Raw genomic sequence first — 24323 nt, 5'->3', positions numbered from 1 at the left:
GGGGGGGGGGGGGGGGTAATGAAAGCCTCTCCTCATTTTCTGGTCTGTCATCAACCCCTATGATGCCAGCCATCACATTCTGGCACTTCGTCTATACCTTAGGGGATGAAGAAATAAGAGAGACAGGGAAGGTTAACAAAGCACATGATGTCCCTAGCCTCGTCTCATAAAGCAGATAATGCCTGGGGCAGTGGGACTTCACTGGGTCTGACCTGGAATGGGGGAGGGTAGCTGGTCATCTTTTCCTGTGCCCCCTTCTTCTAGAGCCCTTGGTAATCCGTCCATCCCTACAATGCAGACCACACAGCAAGCTCACTATGTTTATTACAAACTGTTTAATTGCTTCTTAACCCGGTAACTTTACAAATATAGAACCACGTGCCATTCTGGGGGTGCTCTGTAATGAGTCACTACAGACTAGCCCAGGCACAGTTTAATGCCGCTGAGATCCATCCAGGAGCAGTCCCGGCAGTGGCCTCAGCCATGTGGGGGAGGGCCTTGGGAGGAGGGCTGCCAAGTGTGGCCAGGGGACCTGGCTTCAGGTCTGAGGAGGTGCTTCAACAGCACGATGCTCGTTCTCTGTCCGTAGTGTCTCCATGTACTTTCGCATCTTTTCAACCATCCAGGAGGGTAGCACAAAGGATTTCAGCTCCTCCAATTTCAGGTCCAGGCATCCTCTGGAACACACATCGAGGAGAGTTGAAGCAAGGGAGGGTATGGGCCCAGGCTCACCCCAAGGGGCTACTGTGATGGCAGGGGAGAGGCAGGGGACAGATGACTGGTTTTACCTGTAGTCATCACTGGCAGCGAGGTCCCGGATGTCCTCCTCAATGAGGAGGTAGGCCTGAGGCAGGAGCAAAGGAGAGTGGTCACTGCCTTTGATTCAATTCAACTCAACAACACTTGATTACACATGTGCTTACTGTCAGGTCTGGAAGGGAGAGGGGCACGATCTACAATTTAGGAGGGGAGAGTGAGTAGGGAGAGACTGGGGAACAGCGCCCTGAGACCACCTTTCACACATATAGAAACTTTATGGGTTAGGGAGTGGGACTGGTGACTTATTTATGGCCCTTTCCTCTTAAAAAAGGCCTCTGAGGTAGCTTAAAATGAAATGGCAAGAGAGCTAGCAAAACACATATGGAAACAGGAAATCAGGAGGAGGAAGCCATATGTTAACTCTAAGAACGAAGATAATCTGGTTTTGAACTTCATGGCAAAAGGGAAAACATGAGAAGCTGCACACACTGCTGTGGTCCTGGGGCCTACAGAACAGCTTTGGCACAATGCCACGGTCTGCAGTGGGAGAGAGCCCTCTCATGAGCTTACCATAAAGGGGATGTCATCCGTCACATGAGAAAGTCTTCTGTGAGAGACAGTTCTTTCTGCTCTTATGGTCAGGATTGTGTGTCTCCTGAGGAATCTGTTTTCACCTTATGAGCACTGTGAACTATCTAACAGATGAGGTGTCCTTGAGAAGGGCCTAGAGCTAAATTTGCGAAAACCCATGGAAGTGTGCTGGTTTATCAAGTCAGCAATTAAGAAAAATTAAAAAAAGTCAGCTGCTAGTCTTGCAGCGCCTGGGTGGCTCAGTTGGTTGAACATCCGACTCCGGCTCAGGTCATGATCTCATGGTTCGTGAGCTCGAGCTCAGCATCAGGCTTACTTCTCAGTGCAGAGCCTGCTTTGGATCCTCTGTCCCCCTCTCTCTGCCCCTCTCCTGCTCATGCTTTCTCTCTCAAAAATAAAAATTAAAAAAGAAATAAAGCTCATCTTGCTTATCGCTTAACTTTAGATCCTGTCCTTCCTTTTTCCCATCGATTTCTTATTTATGTTATGTTGCGTTTTATGTATCAGTGCTAAGCTCCCTGACATCTTCTTAAACAGGGGGTAGGAATAAGAAGAGTACTAAAAAGAAGATGGTTTTTCCTTGCCAGAAAGGAGATGGCATACTGGTTCGCAAGGCCACTGAGTTCTAACAGGTGCAGTCACAGTGGTGCGACTGAGGCCTCAGGTGGGAGACACTGCATGTGATGAACAAAACCCTGCTACTTTTAGAACACACACAGCGATGATTTTCCCCAAGATTGTTGCTTGATATAAGCTAAGTACTCTTTAAGCAGAGGTGATTCTGGAAAGGGCTGCTAGGTGTGGCAAACAAGTTTTACTGCATGTGCTAACTCCTACTGACAAGAGGTGCTGCCTGGATCACTGTGTTGGGAAGATTCTATAGCTGTGTCTGGTAGAAGAGTGTTGTGATCCACGAGTGCAATCTGTCAATGGGCACATGAGGGGAAAGTAGCGTTAAGTGTGTCTGGTGCTTGACATTTTTAGGCACAGCGAATACAATCTAAATACAAGGGATGATGTGGGAGGCTGAGGGAGTGGTGTGTGGGAAGGGAATCCAGGGATTAAGTCCGACCTTCAGCATGAAGGAATGGGCCCTCTCCACCCTGACAAGTCTCCCTTTCCACATTCGTCAGGCTTTGAGTCTCACTGAGTCTCACGTGGAGGTAGGCCGGAACCTTGGTCCCCGGGCTGGGTGGGTCTCTGACATGGCACGTGTGAACAGTGCTTACCATCTTCCCTCCTGTTGCCCGCATGTGATGCTGCTCGGCCAGCCAGTGCTTGTCCTGGGGGTCAGCTGCGTACTGTGAGGGATGAAATCACAGACGTTAGCCTAGTGAGAGGAACTTTTCTCATTTGGTCCCAGAGCCATCTCTTGGTCCCTGAGTAGCTCTTACTAAGAAGACCTCGTCTCAGCCTGGTGGATGTCAGAGGGCTCGCCAACTTCTTCACAGTCAAGTAGAGCTGAGCCCAGGAGGCCAGGGGTCGGGACCCCCATACTAGACCTTTAGCACTTCTAATCCCTACCCCTTCCTTTCTCAGAACACAGAACTCTGGCAACTGGTCAGACTGATGACTACTATTCTAGAGCTTAACTCCTCTTTAAAAAATGACCTGAGGTAGTTGGTAGTTTGTAACACATGTGAATGGTTATGGTGACCATTATTTTCTAAGACAAAAATCAGGACAGGTCAAGCTCTGGGGGAGGCAGAATAGTACTGCGGTGAAGAACCTGGTTTTGGAATTAGGTTTAAATTCTGGTTCCTGCCCCTTAGTAGATGGTGTCAGCCTGGGCAGTAATTTGCTTGGGACTCGGTTTCTTCATCCGTGAAATGGTGTTCATACTTACCTCATCGGGTGCTCGGTAAGGATAAATGATACAGTGCATAAAAAGTAGGAAAGATAGCACCCGACACAGTAAGTGCTCAATAAAGGTAGGTTTTATAAGACAGGCACAACATTTGAGATAGAGACAAAGCAGAGAAATCTGCATCGTTACCACTCTTTGAGTTTAAATACTTATTTCATTTCCCAAGTAACATAAATATTAATCAGAAAATTTAAAAGTATGCACTTTCTGACCCAGCAATCTCACTTCCAGGGATGTATCCTGCAGAATCACTCACACATGTACACAGGCATATTTGGGAAAGCATTGTGTGTAATAGCAGAACTACTGGGAAAAAATGTAAATATCCATTAATAGCGGAGTAATGAAGTAAGTTATGGAATATCTAGTCTATAAGTTCTACACAGCTGTTAGAAATAAAATGAAGGAGACTTAATTTAATAACATGGACAAATCTCTCAGATATTATCCATAGATTCATAGTGGTCAGCATACTTTTTCTTTTCTTTTTTTTTTAAAGGGCCAGCTAGTAAGTATTTTATTTTTTTAATTTTTTTTTACATTTTATTTATTTTTGAGAAACAGAGTGAGACAAAGTGTGAGTGGGGGAGGGGAAGAGAGAGGAGACACAGAATCGGAAGCAGGCTCCAGGCTCTGAGCAAGCAGTCAGCACAGAGCCTGATGCGGGGCTTGAACCCACAAACTGTGAGATCATGACCTGAGCCAAAGTCTGATGCTCAACTGACTGAGCCACCCAGGCACCCCAGCTAGTAAGTATTTTAAACTTTGCTGGCCACATACATTTTTGTCACGTATCCTTCATTTTTATTTTTTTAAATTACTCTTTAAAAATATAAAAAACCAGAGTTGGACAAAAATAGGCTACAGGTTGGATTTGGCCCCCAAGCCATGGCTGCTGGTCCTGAATGTTAGCTCTGTGGGACACCTGGGTGGCTCAGTCAGTTAAGCATCTGACTCTTCATCTTGGCTCACGTCATGATCTCACAGTTCGTGGGTTCGAGCTCCAGGTTGGGTTCTGTGCTCACAGCACAGAATTCCTGCTTGGAATTCTCTCTCTCCCTCTCTCCCTGCACCTCTCCTGCACATGTGCTTGTGCACATGCGCACTCTCTCCCTCAAGAATTAAAAAAGAAAGAAAGAAAGAAAAGAATGTTAGCTCTGTGAAGGCAAGGAGTTTTTTGTGTCTGTTTTGTTCACTGCTATGTATCTAGCACCTTGAGAGTGTTTAGCACTCAATAAATATTTGTTCAATGAATGAATTTTGGGGTAAAAAAATACAATCAGAGAACACTACGTACTTATTTTTTTTTTTTAATTTTTTTTAACCTTTATTTTTGAGACAGAGAGAGACAGAGCATGAATGGGGGAGGGTCAGAGAGAGAGAGGGAGACAACACTATGTACTTATATACATATTACGGCTACTGACATATGTATTGTCAAATCACTAAAGGACGGACACACGCACACACACACACACACACACACACACACAGTCCCATGTGTGTGCACAGGGCGGGAACTGAAGGATGCTACCATGTTGGTGGTGGTGGCCTCTAGGGGAGGAGACTCCAAATCAAGGGTGAAGGGAAACTTTGTGTTTTGTTCCCTATTAGCTTCTGTATATTGAGTCTTTTTACAATAAGAATGGGGTGATATATTTATAATAAAAAAAGTTAAAAAGGAAAAAAATTTGAATAATGTGTCAGAAGGACAAGAATGGGCAAAAAATTCAATAAGCAGTTTACAGAAGAAATACAAAGGGACGCATCGAAATGATGCTCGTTGTCACTAACAGAATATAAAGTAAAACAACAGGGCGCCTGGGTGGCGCAGTCGGTTAAGCGTCCGACTTCAGCCAGGTCACGATCTCGCGGTCTGTGAGTTCGAGCCCCGCGTCAGGCTCTGGGCTGATGGCTCGGAGCCTGGAGCCTGTTTCCGATTCTGTGTCTCCCTCTCTCTCTGCCCCTCCCCCGTTCATGCTCTGTCTCTCTCTGTCCCAAAAATAAATAAAAAATGTTGAAAAAAAAAAAATTTAAAGTAAAACAACAAAAACATTTTCCCTCCACTTCTTAGATTGGAAAGATTACAGTGAGACATCACACCCACCAGTAATGAGTGTGGATCGGCAGTTTATTGCAAATGGCGAATCTAAGAATCAAGAATGTCTGCTGGTTACAACGAACATTTGCTGAGCCCTTGCTATGTGCCAGGCATTGCTCCGGGAGTTCACTGCACTCTCTCTTAATTCTGCTCATCCTAAAAGGTTGGTTTGTATCATTTTCTTTTTGTAGATGACAAAACAGACTGGGAAATGTGAAGCCACTTGCTCAAGGTCACCTGGCTACTAAGCGGTGGAACCTGGACTGAAACTCTACTCTTAACCACTGTGCTACTGGAGTTCCAAGTAGGTCCCGGAGCACAGACATGGGAGATAATGCTAGAGGGGTTTGAGAAGAGGTGGAGGTTAAGTCAGGCAGAGATACGCCTGGGGGAGGAAGGTCCTCAAGCGCAACAGCAGGAGTGAAGGCACTGAAAGGGAAACGAGGTAGCAAGTAGGCATACTGTCCAGGTGCTGAGGAGCCCAGGACGTAAGACTGAAAGACTAGAAGCAAGTCTGCCCATCAGAGAACTTGAACTTGCACAGAATGTAGCACACAGAGCCGTAATTCTGGGACCCCAAAGGAGCCGTGTGGTTCTGGCAAGGGGCACCAAGCCTTATGCACAGGTGCAACATCACCCGTCTTCAACACACACGCCCTACTATCTTTGTAATATATTTGGATGCTTTTGTGACTGAAAAAACATAAATTCATTTAAGGGGGTGAGGGAATTTGTGCCCCTCCCCCATTATTTTCTTTTTTCTTTTTTTTTTTTTTTTAATTTTTTTTTTTCAACGTTTTTTATTTATTTTTGGGACAGAGAGAGACAGAGCATGAACGGGGGAGGGGCAGAGAGAGAGGGAGACACAGAATCGGAAACAGGCTCCAGGCTCCGAGCCATCAGCCCAGAGCCCGACGCGGGGCTCGAACTCACGGACCGCGAGATCGTGACCTGGCTGAAGTCGGACGCTTAACCGACTGCGCCACCCAGGCGCCCCCCCATTATTTTCTTAAATAGTAGAGACCAAAGTACCTTTGTCTGAAAAGGATTAGAACTGCTGCCCTGCTTCAGTCTCTTTATTTTATAGACAACTGCGTAAGGTAGTGGTAAAGAGCTCAAACTTTACCAAAGACAGGCCCGGCCTGGAATCCTGACTCACCACTTATTGGCTGAATAACTCTGGGCAAGTCACTTAGCCATTCTTTACCTCTGGGTTGTTTTTGTTTTTTGGCTTTTTTCCCTTTGTAAAACAATATAGCAATCCCTATCTTAAAGGATAGTGCCATGAGATAATGTAAGTGCAGCACAAGAAACTGGTACACGATTAGCACACAAAGCAAGTTGCTGTCATTATTGAGATACAGAGTTGTTGAGTAAATTACAAAAGGTAAAGGTTAAGGGCAGAGGGGTGACTAGAACCCAGAAGCCCTGACTCCCAGATCAGTATTTGTTCTAAACCTCTCTGTGCCATCCAGAGCTCCCAACAACCACCTACACACACTGCAAAGGCCTGCCTAACTCCTAGCGCTCACCTACCTTAAAGAGGTGCGGGTGCTTGATGTAGATTCTCCCTCTGGTGCCCCCCATCCCCAGGGCCCTGAAAAGGAACAGACGAGTGGTAAGGATTCCGGCAGCTGCAGTCCTAGGAGCAGGCCCCGGAGTTGCTCCCCTCCCTCCGCGCCAAAGCTCTCGGACTTACTTGTTGGCTCGAGATCCCAAGACAAAGGTGGTAGATTCATTCAGCCGGGCTGGGTCCCACTATGCAAAAGATAGAGGCGGGTGAGGGTGAGGTGTACCTGGTGGACAGGATGGAAATACTCTTCCTACCATTACCCTTGTCCACTATTCCAAACAGCTGATTCAAGTAACCGAGTACTGACGATATGCTAGACTAAATATTGGCGATAAAGAGACGAGTAAGACACAGTCTGCTCTCCGGGGACCACAGACGTACGTGTAGTAATTATACCACCATGAGACAGGCAGGGGTACAGATGAGGGCCGGGCATGAGGGATGCCAAGGGGGAGAGCAACAGGAAGGCTCCCTTGCAGAGGTAATTCCCAAGTTAATTCTGAAAGGGCGGAGGAGAGGAAGAAAGGGACCAGGATGAATGCAGGAGGGGACAGTGGGCTTGGTGTGCTAGAGAAACCATGAGCAATTCTGTTACACCTAAAGGAGAGGGAGCACAGATTAGCAAGTGGCAACTGATGAGACTGGAGAGAGAGGCAGAGAGGGCTTGAGGCCCTGGTATGCTTCTTTTTGTGGGTCTGTACTTTATTCTGTAGGCCACGGGGAGTTACTGAGGCCTCTAAATAGGGAGAGTCAGATTTGCTTTAAAGACAGCTCACTTGCCCACAATGTGGCTAATGGATTGGAAGTGGCAAGACTGTAGGCAGGGAGCAGTTTAGAGGGTGCTGTCCTAACGTACTTCTGAAAGATGAGGGTCTGAGCTCAGATGGCAGTATGGATGACGAGAAGGGAAGAGGAATGGTGATCTATTTGGGAGGTACAATTGTCCAGGACTTGAGGGGATGTAGATGGGAAGGAGGGGGAGAGGGAAAGATGACTCAAGTAGAGAATGTCAAAGAAGGTCTGTGAAGAAAGATTCTGACTGCAATGTGGGATATTTGAAATGCTATGGAAATTCCAGGCAGGGCGTTGTAGCAGGCAGGGTATATAAATTTTACACCAGAAAGAGAGGTATGGGACAAACAAGGGGGTATGGCAATTTCAGGACATACTGAGCCCTGAGTACATCATTCCCAGAAACTTCGGGGGCAGGAGTGGGCCAGGGAGAGAATTCTGAGGAACGCCCATGTATATGGGTCATTGCTGAAGAAGAACTCACAAGAGAGAGAAGGGATGTGTGGGGAGGAACAGAAAGATCAGGCAAATGCAGGAGCATTTCATCAAGGGAGCAGAGTTTAAGACGAAAGGCATGGTCACCAGTGTGAGAGCAGAGAAGGCCAGTAATACAGGAGGTGGAACCTTTCTTTTCTTTTCTTTCTTTCCTCTTTCTTTCTTTTTAATGTTTATTTATTTTTGAGAGAGAGACCGAGCACGAGAGGGGCAGAGAGGGAGACACAGAATCCAAAGTGGGCTCCAGCTGTCAGCTTAGAGCCTGACATGGAGCTCGAACCCATAAACTACAAGATCATGACCTGAGCCGAAGTCGGATGCTAAACTGACTGGGCCACCCAGGCGCCCCGGAGGTGAAACATTTCTACACTTGATCTTAGCCAAAAGGCCGAGAAGCAATGGGAGGTGAAACATTTCTACTGGACACAGCCTCAACCAGGACAGAGGAGTTTTCAGGTACTTTACTGGGCTTCCACACATGATTTTATTTGAAGAAAGGATTCTATTGCTAAAAGAGCTTGCAAACAACCGTTCTGGAGGCAACAGAGGCTAATGGTTAAGAGCATAGCCTCTGGTGGCAATGAACCTTGGCTTTGAGACTCGGGTTGACCACTCAGCAGGTATGCGACTCTGAGCATGTCTCTAAGCCTTCGCATACGTTCGAGGGTATTAAGTGTATAAGATAACTAGATAAAATAGTTACTTCCCACAAGGTCGTTCACAGGAAAGGAAGCTCAACTACAGAAGCATAACAGAATCTATCTCATAAGATTGTTATAAAGATTAAACGATACTCCTGAAACCAGTATCACACTATATGTTAACTAACTAGAATTTAAATAAAAACTTGAAAAAAAAAAAAGATTAAATGCAATCACATAATCCGTACAAAAGATTTAGTACGGTGCCTGTCACATGTTAAGTATCCCTAGCTCCAATCCCTATTTAAGACCCTTCTGGGAGGCCAGCGGGGGCGTGGATGCAGGGCAGGGGTCGGGGAATAGGGGGATGGCTCTGGAATGGCATTCACAAATAGCTCACACACTCGCCCCTTCCCTCATGGTGGGCCCAGAGCCTTGACTGAGTCTCCCTGGCACCGTGGCCACTGCCATGCTCACATAATCATACCTTGGGGCCTTCTCGGCGAATTGGTTCACAGGATTTTGGTTTCCATCTGATTAGAAGGAAAGAAGAAAGGTGACTTCTCCGAGGTGAGGCCCAGGACTGGAGCAGAGCCTGCTGGCGGTGGTGGGAGTTCCTCACATACTCTCACTTTGGCCCTGGCTGTCTTTCCTCCTGGTAACCCACAGGAGGAGGTACGAAGGCAAAAAGCCATTCTAGGACTGGTTCTGATATTACCTAGCCACGCGGACAAGTCCGGGAACCTCTCTGAGCTGCAGTTTTCTCATCTGCGAAAAGGAGAGAACAGCAGCAACTGCCCTCCCTCTCCTGTTTGTGAGCAGCGGGGCTGCTTCGGGAGACCACGCTACGGTACGATGACTTTACTGGTCCGTCTCCTAGACCAGTGGTTTCAAGCCGTCCCCGTTGTTCCCAACCCCATCTGTGCGGCTCTATCAGGCTTCCACGTAAAGTTTTGTTTGAAAGAAAGATTCTGCTGCTTCAAAAACCGTAGCGCAATTTTGTTCATTATTAGCTGTGGGACCCTGGACAGAAATTCTCTGAGTCTGTCTCCTTACTTGCAGAAGTAACTATACCTTCACTACAGGGTGGCTGTAAGGATGAAAAGGTAAAGTACATAAGGTGTTTAGACCAGTTGTGGCACCTTATGAGCATTTAACACATACTAACAATAAAAACAGCTCTGGTATTTAATCAAGCTGGGCTGAACAGTTCTGGGGCAAGAGCAGGATAAAACAGTGTCCCCCCTTTGCTGCCTTCTTTCCCCAGCCCTCAAACCAGACTAACCCTCCTCCCTGGTGACTCAAATGCTGGATCTGATTTTGGCAGGCAGAACTCTGGCCTGTCCCCCTCCAGGCCCACTCCCTCCCCGTTCTCACCACACCGCTGGCCCCTACTCACACCATGCCGGCAGCCGCCCGGTCATTTGACAGCATGTGTCCAGGAGGCCGTCCCTTCCTCTGCCGTAAAGAACAGCTGTCAGAGGCCTGACCCTGTGGGAAGCCCTACCCCGTGCCACTGGCAGGTCCAGGGTCACTTGGTGGAGATGGTTTTCCAAAGAGACCAAATGAGAGTGAACAGGGAGAGTAACAGTCTCCAGGGGCCCTGCCTCTTATGCTAGATAGGCTCCACGGTGCACGGAGGAGGCCCTCTACCTTCTTCTGGACTTGTAGGGGCTTTTCCCAGCCAGAAAATGGGGAGATGGTTTACCTTTTTGGGAATGGGGCTTCCTCGATGGGCACATTCTTCTTCTGTCTGTCGGCCACGCTGGAGGAAAATGGAAGGGAGGAGTCAGTGAGAGGCCAGAGCCTGGGAGCTGCAGGTCCCCAGGGGCTGCAGAAGCCAGAGCCTGGGACTACACCCTCCAGCCCCTCCCTGGACCAGGCTTCAGAAGCTCTCCCAATGATGCTATTTGGACCTGGTCCTATAAACAGGTAACACGTGGAACCTCCCTGGGCCCACAGAGTTCACCTGCCTCCCAGCCTCATTGGTCTCCCCATGGCAACACCCCAGACACAGTGAGTCTGACCTTTATCCCTGGAAGTTCATGGGTCAATCTGGGTATTACTTTTTCTCCATCTGAAAACAGTAGTTTAGCCTGAAGGGAAAAGACCAAGGTGTTAACAGTTATTATTTTGGTGGATAACAGCTAGGTTAAAACTCCAAACTGGGTTGAAAATTTTTCATGATCAGTACAAAGGCACCCCAAGATATACAGAGATAAACAGAGACCTATTTTTTAAAATACTTAAGTACGGTTGACCCTTCGAATTGTGTAGGTCTACTTACACACAGATTTTTCCCCATAAAAACAGTACAGTACTGTAAATGTATTTTCCTTATAATTTTCTCAATAACATTTTCTTTTCTTTAGCTTATTTTATTGTTAAGAATACAGTATATAAAACATACAACATACAAAATGTGTTCATCAACTGCTGATGCTATTGGTAAGGTTTCAGTCAATAAAGGTGTTAGTAGTTAAGTTTTTGGAGTCAAAGTTTATAATATGTGGGGGCATCTGACTGGCTCAGTTGGTAGAGTGTGGGACTCTTGATCTCAGGGTAGTGAGTTCGAGCTCATGTTGGGTGCAGAGATTACTTAAAAAATTTTTAAAAAAATGTTTTATCTATTTTTGCAAAGAGAGAGAGGGACAGAGAATATGAGTGGGGGAGGGGCAGAGAGAGGGGAACACAGAAGATCTGAAGCTGGATCCACGTTGACAGCAGAAAGTCCATGTGGGGCTCGAACTCACAAGCTGTGAGATCATGACCTGAGCCGAAGTCGGATGTTTAACCGACTGAGCCACTCAGGTGCCCTGAGATTACTTCTAAAAACAAGTTTATATGTGCATTTTCTACCACAGGAAATTGGCGCCTCTCATCCCTGCCTGTTCAAGGGTCAACTGTAATTAATGATCATTGATGAAAAATTAGAAAACTATGTAAAAAAAAAAAAAAATCAAACTTGAAATTTCCCATATGCACAGGCTACTGTTAATATTTCAATGTAAATTCCTCATTACTCTTTTCCTTGTAAATATATACTATATATTTTTCCTAACTAAATGCATTAATACAATACATATTACTTCATAAGCCACTGCTTTTCATTTAATAAATATTTGGCACCAAGTATAGACGTGCTGGGGACATAGTAGTAAATAGCACCTGCAAAGTCCCTGCTCTTGTGGAGCTCACACTCTGTGGGCAATCTGGAAATAAGGAAATCAACAAACATACAAACAAGGTAATTTCAGATCATGATAAATGCTCTGGAGAAAAAAAGTCCAGGCAGATGTGACAGACAATTAGCAGAGGGGAGGCTGTTCGGAGAAGGCAGCCTTCTGGGCTGGGCAGGAGGAGGAGGAGGAGGAGGAGGAGGAGGAGGAGGAGGAGGAGGGAGAGGGGGAGGAGGAGGAGGGAGAGGGGGAGGAGGAGGAGGGAGAGGGGGAGGAGGAGGAGGGAGAGGGGGAGGAGGAGGAGGGAGAGGGGGAGGAGGAAGAGGAAGCAGCAGTTAGAAGAAAAGCTGAGGGGAAGCATGTCAGCAGCAGGGAGGAGTGCAAGAGCACCAAGGTGGGAACAGACTTGGCCTGTGTGAAGAAAAAGATGGCCTGGCAAATAATGGGCAGAGGACAGAGGGGTGAGTGAGGAGCCCTATAGTCATGTGAACACCCGTGTTCATGTGAGCGGCATTTGAGAGGCCTGGGCACTCCCCTCTTCTGGAAACTCTTTCCTACAGGCTCCTGTGGCCACACTTCCCTGGTTTTCCTCCTACTTGTGTGGCCACTGTCTCTCAGCCTTTTCTGCTGGCTCATCTTCCGCAATCTGGTTCATTCTATCTTCTTCCATTTGGTATTCTATCTACTCTCATCATGTTCACAGCTCCACTTAACATCTATAAAGTGACGACACCATAATTTAAAAAAATTTTTTTGAGTAGAGTTGACACACAATAGAGTTGACACACTATGATTTTTTCTCTTCAGCTGTGGCTTCTCCTTTGAGCTACAGATTTATACAACAGTCTGTCTGATGTCTATGCGCTGAGGTCCCCAAATCTGCTAAGTCTGAACTCATGACCTTCTCCTCCAAACGGTGCAGTGTAGGGTGCATAAGTCTCCATGTGAAATTATGTGCATATTTTGTGGTAATTTAATTCATACCTGTCTGCCCTAACCAGGCTGTCAGTTTTATGAGAGCAGGAACCCTGCCTGTTCATTTGCCATTTGTTCCTTTGTTTCCTCATTCATTCATTCATTCATTCACTCACTCACTCACTCACTCACTCACGGAATCACTCAACACTTTGTGTACACATATTACGAGTCATAGTCTCAGGCTGGGAATACTGCAGCGGACAAGATCAGGCCTCAACTCTTGCAAAGCTCAAGCTTTTAGCAGAGGTGGGGGTGGAAAGGGAGACAGGAAGTAGGTGCATGAACTATTAATAATTTCATATTGAAATAAATGGTAGAAATAAACAAGTAAGGTGACAGAGATTAACTGGAGGTGAGGAAAGGAGTGAGATGGGGTGCTACTTTAGATGGAGTGGCCAGGAAAGGCCTCTCTGATGAGGCAATATTTGAGCCAAAGCTGAAGAAAAGGAGGCACCTATATAAAGAGTTAAGGATAGAGCATGCTGGGCAGTGAGAACAGCAGGTGCCAAGGTGGTGAGCTTGGTGTACTGGAGAAGCAGAAAGGACTCCAGTACAGCTAGAAGATAGCCAGCGAGGGAGTGGTGGGATGAGATGAAGTTAATGGAGCTAGTGCAGGTAGGGAGGGCTCTGTGGATCACGTTAAGGCATCAGGGTTTTACTCTGCCTGCGGTGGGAAGTCACTGGGCTTTAAAGAGGAGAGCAACGCAATCTGGTTCATCTTTAAAGAGAAAGGTCTGGCTGCCGTGAAAGTGGACCGGAAGAAGGCAAGGGGGGAGGCAGCTCCGGGCTCAGATACACATTTGAGAATCATCAGCAGTTAAACTGCTTCAAAGCCACAGGACTGGAGGGAATCACCTAGAATGAGAGTGAGCCGCAGAAGACAAGGGGTCTGAGGACTGAATTCACGAACGCACCAATGGGTAAGAGGGCAGGTAGAGAAGGTGAGCTGGTCCGGGAAGCCGAGGAGGAGCGGACGCAAAGTCAAGGCACTGGAGAGGAGTGTTCGAAGAAACATGAAATGACCCCCTGGCACGAATGCTACCAAGAAGTAAACTCAGGACACTTCGGGTCCAGAGGATCTGACAACATGGAGGTTACTGGGGACCCTGATATGGGAGGGGTTTTGGTGAAGTGGTGAGGAACGGCACCGAAACAAAGTGAGTGAAAGAATGAACAGCAGGTGCAAAGTGGAGCCAGTGACAGCCTCCTTTCCCAAAGTCTAGCTCTAAGAGGGAACAGGGTGGCAGCTGAAGGACACCGCGGGCTCAAGGGTGGTCTGTTTTTGTTCCTCACTGCATTCCCCGTGCCCCCATGAGTGAACACACATAGGTGAAAACATACATAGGGAGAAGAAGAAAATGCACCAAAATGTTAATATGAGTTACTGCTGGTAGGGAGATCAGGAGGAATTTTAATTTTCTTCCTCATAATTTATTCTGTCTTATTTTAACATAAACCAGCAGCAGGTAACATTTACTGAGTCTTTGTTGTTGAATAAATGTTTTCAGAGTACCACCACATTTAAACCTCACAACAATCCTATGAGGTAGCACCTCTCTACTCACTTTGCAGATGAGAAAATGGAGATTCAGTGAGGTGAGGTAACTTGCCTAAAGTCACACAGTGAGTCCAGCCAGCACTCATATCTGGATGGTGTAAATCCAGGCAGAAAAAGCCTGCCTTCTTTTTTTTTAAAAAAAATTTTTTTTTTCAACGTTTTTTATTTATTTTTGGGACAGAGAGAGACAAAGCATGAACGGGGGAGGGGCAGAGAGAGAGGGAGACACAGAATCGGAAACAGGCTCCAGGCTCCGAGCCATCAGCCCAGAGCCTGACGCGGGGCTCGAACTCACGGACCGCGAGATCGTGACCTGGCTGAAGTCGGAGGCTTAACCGACTGCGCCACCCAGGCGCCCCGTGCCTTCTTAACTACTACGCCAAATTGGTAATGGATGTATATTACTTGCATAAATAGAATGAACAAATAAAAACAACTGCTGTGCAAAACAAAATGAAGGACACAAAAAATGCAAGGCAACGGGCTACAGCTAAGATCAGCCATTTCTCCCTAAGAAATCGCCATCGAGGGATAGCTAAGGAGATTAGGGAACATGACTGAGATGGTAAATGTCGGTAACAGAAGTGCAAACAGGCAAATCAAGTCTTAACCCAAACAAACTAAAAACCCTACTCTAATTGTATCATGTCCAATGTGAAGAATCTATGCATGTAATGAAGTTCTGCGTGCAGTTTAGACAAGGGGACCCCAAAGAACTTCCGAGTACCTGGCCACCAAAAACTAGGTTCTGTTGTAAGGCAGTTGTGTATTACATTTACTATTTTTTTAAAAATGTTTTTAATGTTTATTCAGTTTTTGAGACACAGAGAGAGAGCATGAGCAGGGGAGGGGCAGAGAGAGAGGGAGACAGAATCTGAAGCAGGCTCCAGGCTCTGAGATGTCAGCACAGAGACCGAGACGGGCTCGAACTCACAAACCATGAGATCATGAGCTGAGCTGAAGTCGGATGCTTAACCGACTGAGCCACCCAGGCGCCCCTTACATTTATTATTTTTATTTTTTTAAGATTTTATTATTTTTTAAAGTAATCTCTACACCCAACGTGGGGCTTGAACCCATAACCCCAAGATCAAGACTCGCATACTCTACTGACTGAGCCAGCCAGGGGTCCCTAAGGCAGGCGAGTGTTGTAATTATGGATAGAACTCCCATGTATTTAATATCTAATATGTTCTGCGTCAGTAGTGTATGTATATTTTCTCATTTAATCCTTACAGCAAACCTTGGGGGTAGGGGGGTGGGATTCTTACTCCTAATTTTAGGAATAAGGAAACTGAGGAACAGAAAGGTCAAAAGACTTGTTCAAAGTTTCTTGATTCGTCTCGTTTCAAGATGGACTTTGGGCTTTCTACCTTCCTGTGCTCGAATTCCTGTGCTCTGATCATATACCTTCTGTTCCACATGCTAGCTTCCCAGTCCCATCAATCCCAGCAAGGGGGGAGTCCACAAGGTGGACACGGGGATTCAGGAGACTGGAAAGGTGAAACCATTCGTGGAGTACAGACTATGCCCAGTTCACTTTAATCTCATCTTTCCTGGGGACTCAGGCATAGTTTCACACATTTCCCTTCCAATCTCCTCTTGGCAGCCAGAGTGATCTTTCAAAATGCAAATCTCATTAGGCGGCTCTTTTGCTTAAAACACCATAGTACAATTCAGTTTGCAGTGCTCTGCTTGATTTGGCCTCTGCTTACCCTTCCGACCTCATCGAGTATTCTCTCCACCCTCTGAAAATCAGCAACCCTGCCGCTTTCCGTCCCTTAGATGTACTCTGCTCCCTTACCTTGTAGTGTACTCTCTCATGGCCTCCCACACTCACAGCACTTAGAACAGTTTGTAATCCTAGGTCTATTGTATGATTACTGGAGTAACATCAGGGATCTGGGGGTAAGGACTGTGTCCTTCTGGCACAGTGCTGTCGGGGCATGGCACAGAAATGGCACACAGTGGGCTCTCAATACATATTACCTGAAGCGAAAAATAAACTCAAAAAAAAAGCATTCTAGGGGGCACCTGGGTGGCTTACTTGGTTAAACGTCCGACTTCGGCTTAGGTCATGAACTCATGGTTTGAGAGTTCAAGCCCCACATCAGGCTCTGAGCCTGCTTGGGATTCTCCCTCTCTCTCTCTGCCCCTTCCCCCTCCCCCCACCCCACCCCCCCCCCGCCCCAAATAAATCAACTTAAAAAGAAAAAAGCATTCTGGGATGCAACTGCGACTGAAGGTTTATTAATTTAATCTTGATTCGGTTCAAACTTATAGTAACGTTAGCAAACTGCCAGGTTTTATTACCAGCAGACGTTACAACTGATTATATACTACAGACCCAGAGTGAATTAATGAATTGGCCTCCTGGGAGTTTGGCTAGCTTAAATGTGACAGACCGTGAGAAGCAGATCAGCTTTCACTGCACTGGTGGATGGAATCTTGTCCTCTCGAGGCTGAGGCTCCGGCCCTGGTCTTGCTCTTTTCTGAGGCTGTGCCTGAGCAGCTGGCCAGCCAAGCACCCAGAAGACATCACTCTCTCACGTCTGAGAATCGTCCTCACACGACTAAGCTCAAACTAGCCTCTGTGCCTCTGAGTATGAAAAAATTTCCATCTCTGATACCTAGTGGTTTCACAGTCGAGCACAAAATCCGGGTGATGCTGAAAATTCCTATTAGTAAGAACAGCTGACACATGCAAACAGGTTCACTTCTATCTTGGGAACACAGCCATATTTATAGACCTGATGTCATGCCTCCTGACCACACCCTGAGAGGCAGAAAGGGTGACAGTCTCCATGATGCCAAAAGGGGCTGTAACTACTTGAAGAGTTAAGTCACCAAGTATTTGCAGAGGTGAGACAGTCCTTAGCTATTCTAACTCTTGCTTATCCTGAACCACAGTTTCTTCTTCTGTAAACTAGGGATGAAAATATGCTTTCTGGGATGTCAATGAACTAATACATGTGAAAGTATCTATCACAGAGCCTGGCACATGGGAGCCACTTCCCTCCTCTCTGCCAGCAGCAGCTCTAAGCCCTAGATGGATATTAGTGGCTTGTCAGGCACCACACCCCCCGCTCCCCCAAATACCATGAACGAAGTGATCACATTTCTTAATAGAGCCCCAAGGACTAACCCTGTGCCTACATCTCTTGCCCCTTTGGTCTCACCTGCTCCAGGCAGCTCCGACAGGCCTCCTGGATCAGCTGCTCTGCGTCCACTTCTTCCCCCACATTGTCTCTCACATTCAGTGCTGCCTTCTGGAAGAACTAGTGGGAAGCAGAACAGAGGACAAGGTCAGAAGACCTGCTAATTTGCATCAACTTGAAGGAAACGGAATATAAAAGAGAAGCTTTTGTCTTACCCTCATACAGAAGGGAAAGGGATTATGAATGTGGCTTTGAGATCAGACAGATTTATTAAAAAATTTTTTTAAAAATGTTTATTTTTGAGACAGAGGGAGATAGAGCGCGAGTGGGGGAAGGGCAGACAGAGCAGGAGACACAGAATCCGAAACAAGTTCCAGGTTCTGAGCTGTCAGCACAGACAGAGCCCGATGTGGGGTTCGAACTCACGAACCATGAGATCATGACCTGAGCCAAAGTTGGACGCTTAACCGACTGAGCCACCCAGGAGCCCCGAGATCAGACAGATTTAGAGTCAAATCCTAGGTTCCTCACTTTATTCTCTCTTAAGGAGGGAAATAATCATGGAGATGCCCAAAGGATGGTCATTACAGCATTAATGTGTAAGCAGTACAAAACCAAAGAATAACTTAAATGTCCAATTATTGCTCAAATAAATCGTGGTATATCCATACCAGGAAGTAGTGTGCAAATATTAAAAACCACAGTAAGAAAAGGGGCGCCTGAGTGGCTCAGTCAGTTAAGCGTGTTGACTCTTGGTTTCAGCTCAGGTCATGATCTCATGCTGGTGAGTTCGAGCCCCGCATTGGGCTCTGTACTGACAATGTGGAGCCTGCTTGGGATTCTCTCTCAGGGACCCTCTCTCTGCCTCTCCCCTGCTCACGCTGTCTCTTCTCTCTCAAAATAAATAAATAAACTTAGAAAAGAAAAAAAAGATTCTCTCTCTCCCCCCCTCTGTTCCCCTCTACTGCTCACTGTTTCTAAAATTAAAAAAACAATCCCTTTCCTTTCCTTTCCTTTTGAGAAAGAGAGCAAACAGGGGAGGGGCAGAGAGAGAGAGAGGGAAACAGAATCGGAAGCAGGCCCCAGGCTCTGAGCTGTCAACACAGAGCCTGATGTGGGGCTCAAACTCACGAAACATGAGATCATGACCTGAGCCGAAGTGAGACGCTTAACCAACTGAGCCATCCAGGCGCCCCGAGAATATATTTTTGACATGACAAGGCATTCAAGACATGTTGCTAAGTGAAGGGAGCAAGGCATCAAACAGTTTCGTACAGAGTGAGTCTATTTATGTAAAACAGCACAAAGCAAACACAGACAAAAGAACTATAAAAATTTTATTAAAGTAACAGTGGTGATATTATGGATGACTGTTCTTTCTTTTTTTTTTTTTTTTTTTGCTTATCTATAGTCTCTCAATTTTTACAATGTACCTGTATTACTTTGTATAGGAAAAGAGGAACAGCCCAGGCCAGGAAAGATCCCGAGTGTAGAAAGTCCTCACTGAATTTTTTGCCCTATCTGAAAGAAATGTGTGGGATGGACAGCATGAGACCTGGCCAGGGCCCCAGGACACCAGAAGTCCCAATCAGCTGGGGAAAGGGAAGGCAGAAGGTTCCTCTATGGGGGAAGAGGGAGAGCTGGAGCCTGAAAACACTGAGGGACAGGTGATGAGCGGCCTCAGATGGAGTCACTGAGAGAACACATTCACAGTAAGAGTCCAAGTTGTGTCCTAAAAGAGTGTTACAGAAAAATGCTGGCATCTATAATCACTGCTCCTACTGTGGGAACGTACTTTCTTTCTTTTCTTCTTTTTTGTTATTTTAAGTAGGCTTGGGGCACCTGGGTGGCTCAGTCAGTTGAGCGTCCGACTTCAGGTCATGATCTCGCAATTCATGAGTTCGAGCCCTGTGTTGGGCTCTTTGCTGACAGCTTAGAGCCTGGAGCCTGCTTCGGATTCTGTGATTCCCTCTCTCTCTGCCCCTCCCCCACTTGCACTCTGTCTCTGTCTCTCAAAAATGAATAAATGTTAAAAAAAATTTTTTTTTAATTTTAAGTAGGCTCCGTGCCCCCCAACTTGGGGGCCTTGAGATTAAGAGTCATGTGCTCTACTGAGTCAGCCAGGCACCCTCAAGGAGATATACTTTCATTTTATTTTATTTAAAATAATTTTTGAAAAATGAATCTATCAGTATCTGTATTCAGCTATTTTTTTTTTTAATGTTTGTTTATTTTTGAGAGAAAATGAGCAGGGAAGGGGCAGAGAGAGAGGGAGACACAGAATTCGAAGAAGGCTCCAGCCTCTGAGCTGTCAGCACAGAGCCCGGTGCTGGGCTCGAACCCATGAACCATGAGATCATGACCTGAGCCAAAGTTGGGTGCTTAACCGACTGAATCACCCAGGTGCCCCCCCACCCCCACCCCCTGCTTTTTGAGTTTATTTTATTTATTTTGACAGACAGAGAACAGGAGGGAGAGAAAATCCTAAGCAGTCTCCACACTGTCAGCATGGAGTCTATGTGGGGCTCAAAATCATCAATGGTGAGATCATGACCTGAGCTGAAATCAAGAGTCAGATGCTTAACCAACTGAGTCACCCAGGCACTCACATTTTATATTTGGCAAGGCCAAATGCCTGATATTATTAATGTCCAGCCAAGGAAAAGAGTGAGAAAGTGTGGATTAGAAATCTCACGAGATGAAGAGGAAAATTCTTCGGGCCAAATTAAATGAATGGTCACAGTTTCACTTTAGAACAAAACCCTAAGAACTAGAGATTAATGTTGGTATTCAGTGTTGAGTATTGGCTAAGTGAAAGCTAGTTAAAACAGTCTGGATTCCGCGTCAGGCTCTGGGCTGATGGCTCGGAGCCTGGAGCCTGTTTCCGATTCTGTGTCTCCCTCTCTCTCTGCCCCTCCCCCGTTCATGCTCTGTCTCTCTCTGTCCCAAAAAAAAAAAAAAAAAAAAAAAAAAAAAAAATAAAGAAAATGGGGCGCCTGGGTGGCGCAGTCGGTTAAGCGTCCGACTTCAGCCAGGTCACGATCTCGCGGTCCGTGAGTTCGAGCCCCGCGTCAGGCTCTGGGCTGATGGCTCGGAGCCTGGAGCCTGTTTCCGATTCTGTGTCTCCCTCTCTCTCTGCCCCTCCCCCGTTCATGCTCTGTCTCTCTCTGTCCCAAAAATAAAAAAAAAAAAAAAATAAAAAAAAAAAAATAAAACAGTCTGGATTCTTTACAGCCAGCAGGGGAGATGGCAGTGTGATGAATATACAGGGGTGACTGTAAGTGATCTCTGGACCTGAGAATGAAATTTGGTCCTGAATAAGGTGTTCGCAAATGCTGCTGGCAGAAATACAAAATTGTACAACCTTCTGGAGAGAAATTTTTCTCGGGGCAAAAAATGTTTTCCTTTCTATCCACCAATTCCATCGCTAGAAATTTATCCTCCAGAAAAACTCTCACAAGCGAATAAAGACGTACACTCAAAGTGTTCAGTGTAGCACTGTTTGTAATAGATAAAAATTTGAAATAATCTGAATGTTCTTGAGACTATCTAGTTGTGGTACATCCATACAATATACTATTCTGCAACTATTATAAAAGAATCAGGTGGGGCACCTGGGTGGCTCAGTCGGGTTAGGCAGCCACCGACTTGATTTCGGCTCAGGTCATGATCACATGGTTTGTGGGATTTCACCTCGCTGACAGTGGGGAGCCTGCCTGAGATTCTCTCTCTCTCCCTCTCAAAATAAATAAATAAACTTAAAAAAAAAAAAAAAAGGTATCAGGGCGACGGGGCGCCTGGCTGACTCAGGCAGTAGAGCACGTGACTCTTGACTTCAGGGTCGTGAGTTCAAGACCCAAGGTAGGCACTGGGATTACTTAAAAAAAAGAAAAAAAAGAAGAAAAAGAAAAAGAATCAGGGTGAGCTATTATGTACTGACCTAAAAACAGGACCAAATTATATCGTTAAATGAAAATACTGAGTTGCAGAACAGTGTGTGTAAAATGATGCCACATAGTTTTTGAACATGGGTGTGCACACACACACACACACACAAATAAGTATGGGAGACTACGTAGTCACTGTTAACAGTTTGGTATCTCTGGGAGGTTTAAGTGACTTTAGGTTTTTACTTTTCAAAATATTTGTATTATTTTTTTCCCAATATTTTCTTATGAAAAACTTCAAACGTAAAATTGAAACAATTATTCAATCAGTGAATAGCTAACATCTACCATTTCGAGTCTATAATTAACATTTTGTTACATTTGCTATAACATATCTATTTATTCATCCCTTTGTCCATCCATCAATCTATTTTATGAACTATATTATTAGGATATTTCTTTTAAAAAGAGGGATGCATTTAGTCATCACACAGATCAATAACGATGAACAGATGAACAATGTCTCAGATAAGATCAGTCGTGGCTAGAAGTTACTACCCTAAACATTTTTAAAACAATGGATAGACAGAAGAGGTCAATCAACAGTGTGAACTTATCTGAAGCAGTGATATAATCAAGTCTCTTATCTGAAAACAAGGGTGATAAGGAGATATACATTTTTTAAGTTTATTAATTTATTTTGTGAGACAGTGAGAGAGCACGAGGTGGGGGAGGAGCAGAGAGAGAGAGAGAGAGAGGGAGAGAGAGAATGGAGGGGGGGGGCAGGGGGTGGAGCAGAAAGAGAGGAAGAGAAAGAATTCCAAGCAGGCTCTGTGCTGTTAGCCCAGAGCTGGATGTGGGGCTCGATAACATAAACCATGAGATCATGACCCGAGCTGAAATCAAGAGTCGGATGCTTAACCGACTAAGCCACCCAAGTGTCCCAATAAGGAGGTATCTCGACAGACTACATAAGAAGGGGGCGCACAGCCACAAATTGTGTTCATCCAGCATTTGTCCAGGAGAGAAAGTTCTTGAATCACGGTATCCACTATTGGGAAATGATAAGGAAAGGGCTTTGGAGACCGGCAATCCTGGACTGACTCCTGGCCTAGCCTTTTCCTAGTGGATTAACCTCTTTACTTCTGCATATGTAAACGTGTGCAGGCATGAGAATACATGGTGCATTCTGGAACATGCAATATTTGGGGGTAGTAATAACCGGGTATATGGGGAGGTGTGGCTGGGGTCTGATCACAGTGGGCCATATATGCCATGTTAAGGAATCTCGATTTTACCCAGAAGGCAATGGAAAGTCACCGAGGGATTTTAAATAGGGAAGTGACATGCTTAGATTTACACCTTAGATGTCACTGGCAGCTGTATGGAAGGTGAGTTGAAAGAGCAGCAGTTACAGCTAGAGCCTGGGTGAGAGAAGATGAAAGCCTGAACCAAGGCAGAGGCAAGGAAGAAGACGGATGATGAAGGCATGTGTGACGGATGATGAAGTGGAAGGTACAGGACTCCGTGACTGGATGGGGAAGGTGAAGGAAAGGCAGAGTTCTTGGTTTCCAGTTTCTAACTGAATGGTAGTCCCATTCAAACTTCACACTGAGCTCCAAAACTGAGCTCCCGATTCCCTCGCTCATTCCTGCTTTCCTCATAGTAAGTCAGTGGCAATGCTATTTTTATAGCTGCCCAGGGCAGATAACTCAGAAATTGTTTACTTCTGCTCTTTTACCCCGCACATCTGAATTGTCAGCAAATCTTGTTGGCACCTTTAAAATACACACTAGAATAGAATAGAATGGAATGGAATGGAATGGAATGGAATGGAATGGAATGGAATGGAATAAAATAAAATAAAATAAAATAAAATAAAATAAAATAAAATAAAATAAAATAAAATAAAATACACACAGAATCTGGGGTGCCTGGGTGGCTCAGTCAGTTAAGCATCTGACTTGATTTCGGCTCAGGTCAGTCTCGCGGTTTGTGGGATTAAGCCCCACGTTGGGCTCTGTGCTGACACAGCTAAGCCTGCTTGGGATTCTCTCTCCCTCTCTCTGCCCCCACTCTCCTCACCCCCCACTCATGCACAAGCAAGTGCGTGTGCTCATGGGCTCTCTCTCAAAATAAATAAAAACTTTAAAAAAATGCACATGGAATCCGACTCCCAGCACCTTTACTGTTAACACTCAAGCCACTATCATCTCAAGCCTCCTAACTGGTCCTCCTGCAGCTGCTTCTTTTCACATCAGAGTGACCCTTTAAAAATATTCAGATCAGGGGTGCCTGGGTGGTTCAGTCGGTTAAGCATCTGACTTCAGCTCAGGTCATGATCTCATCGTTTGTGAGTTCGAGCCCTGCGTCGGGCTCTGTGCTGACAGCTCAGAGCCTGGAATTTGCTTCAGATTCTGTGTCTCCCTCTCTCTCTGTCCCTCCCTTGGCTCACGTTCTGTGTCTCCCTGTCTCTCAATAATGAATAAACATTAAAAAAATTAAAAAAAAAATTCAGATAAGTACTCTGCTCAAAACTCTCCCAAGAACTTCTATTTTACTCAGAGTAAACCCCAAAGTCCTTCCTGTGGCCTCAAAGATTCTGCATGAACTGGGCCCCTATTTCCTCTCTTATTACCTCTCATTACCCTCCTACTGGCTCAGTTGGTTCTAGCCACACAGGCAACTTTGTTGCTTTTTTTTTTTTTTTCCCAAAGTTTTATTTAATTAATGTCTACACCCAA

The 24323-nt window shown here is 45.7% G+C and overlaps 1 protein-coding gene across 2 annotated transcripts in view; it reads right to left on the bottom strand.

The window, feature by feature from the left end:
* Positions 1-316: 316 nt before the first annotated feature.
* The window catches only part of DNTTIP1 (deoxynucleotidyltransferase terminal interacting protein 1), a 28804-nt gene continuing 4797 nt past the window's right edge, over positions 317-24323 (bottom strand). Inside the window, exons 4-13 of one of the 2 annotated variants that reach the window (XM_058685783.1) lie at positions 17714-17812; positions 10847-10915; positions 10528-10584; positions 10219-10277; positions 9307-9352; positions 7018-7076; positions 6855-6915; positions 2580-2651; positions 789-844; positions 317-677 (exon numbers count right to left, since the gene is read on the bottom strand). In XM_058685783.1, the coding sequence (XP_058541766.1) occupies positions 539-677; positions 789-844; positions 2580-2651; positions 6855-6915; positions 7018-7076; positions 9307-9352; positions 10219-10277; positions 10528-10584; positions 10847-10915; positions 17714-17812 (717 nt within the window). In that variant the 3' untranslated portion in view covers positions 317-538. The other variant, XM_058685784.1, reaches the window with a different exon arrangement.

The sequence above is a fragment of the Neofelis nebulosa genome, chromosome 9, assembly GCF_028018385.1.
Source record: "Neofelis nebulosa isolate mNeoNeb1 chromosome 9, mNeoNeb1.pri, whole genome shotgun sequence".
In the NCBI taxonomy this organism is placed as follows: Eukaryota; Metazoa; Chordata; class Mammalia; order Carnivora; family Felidae; genus Neofelis; species Neofelis nebulosa.
Note: the sequence above shows the minus strand (reverse complement) of the source record. Positions and strands in the feature narration are given on the sequence as shown.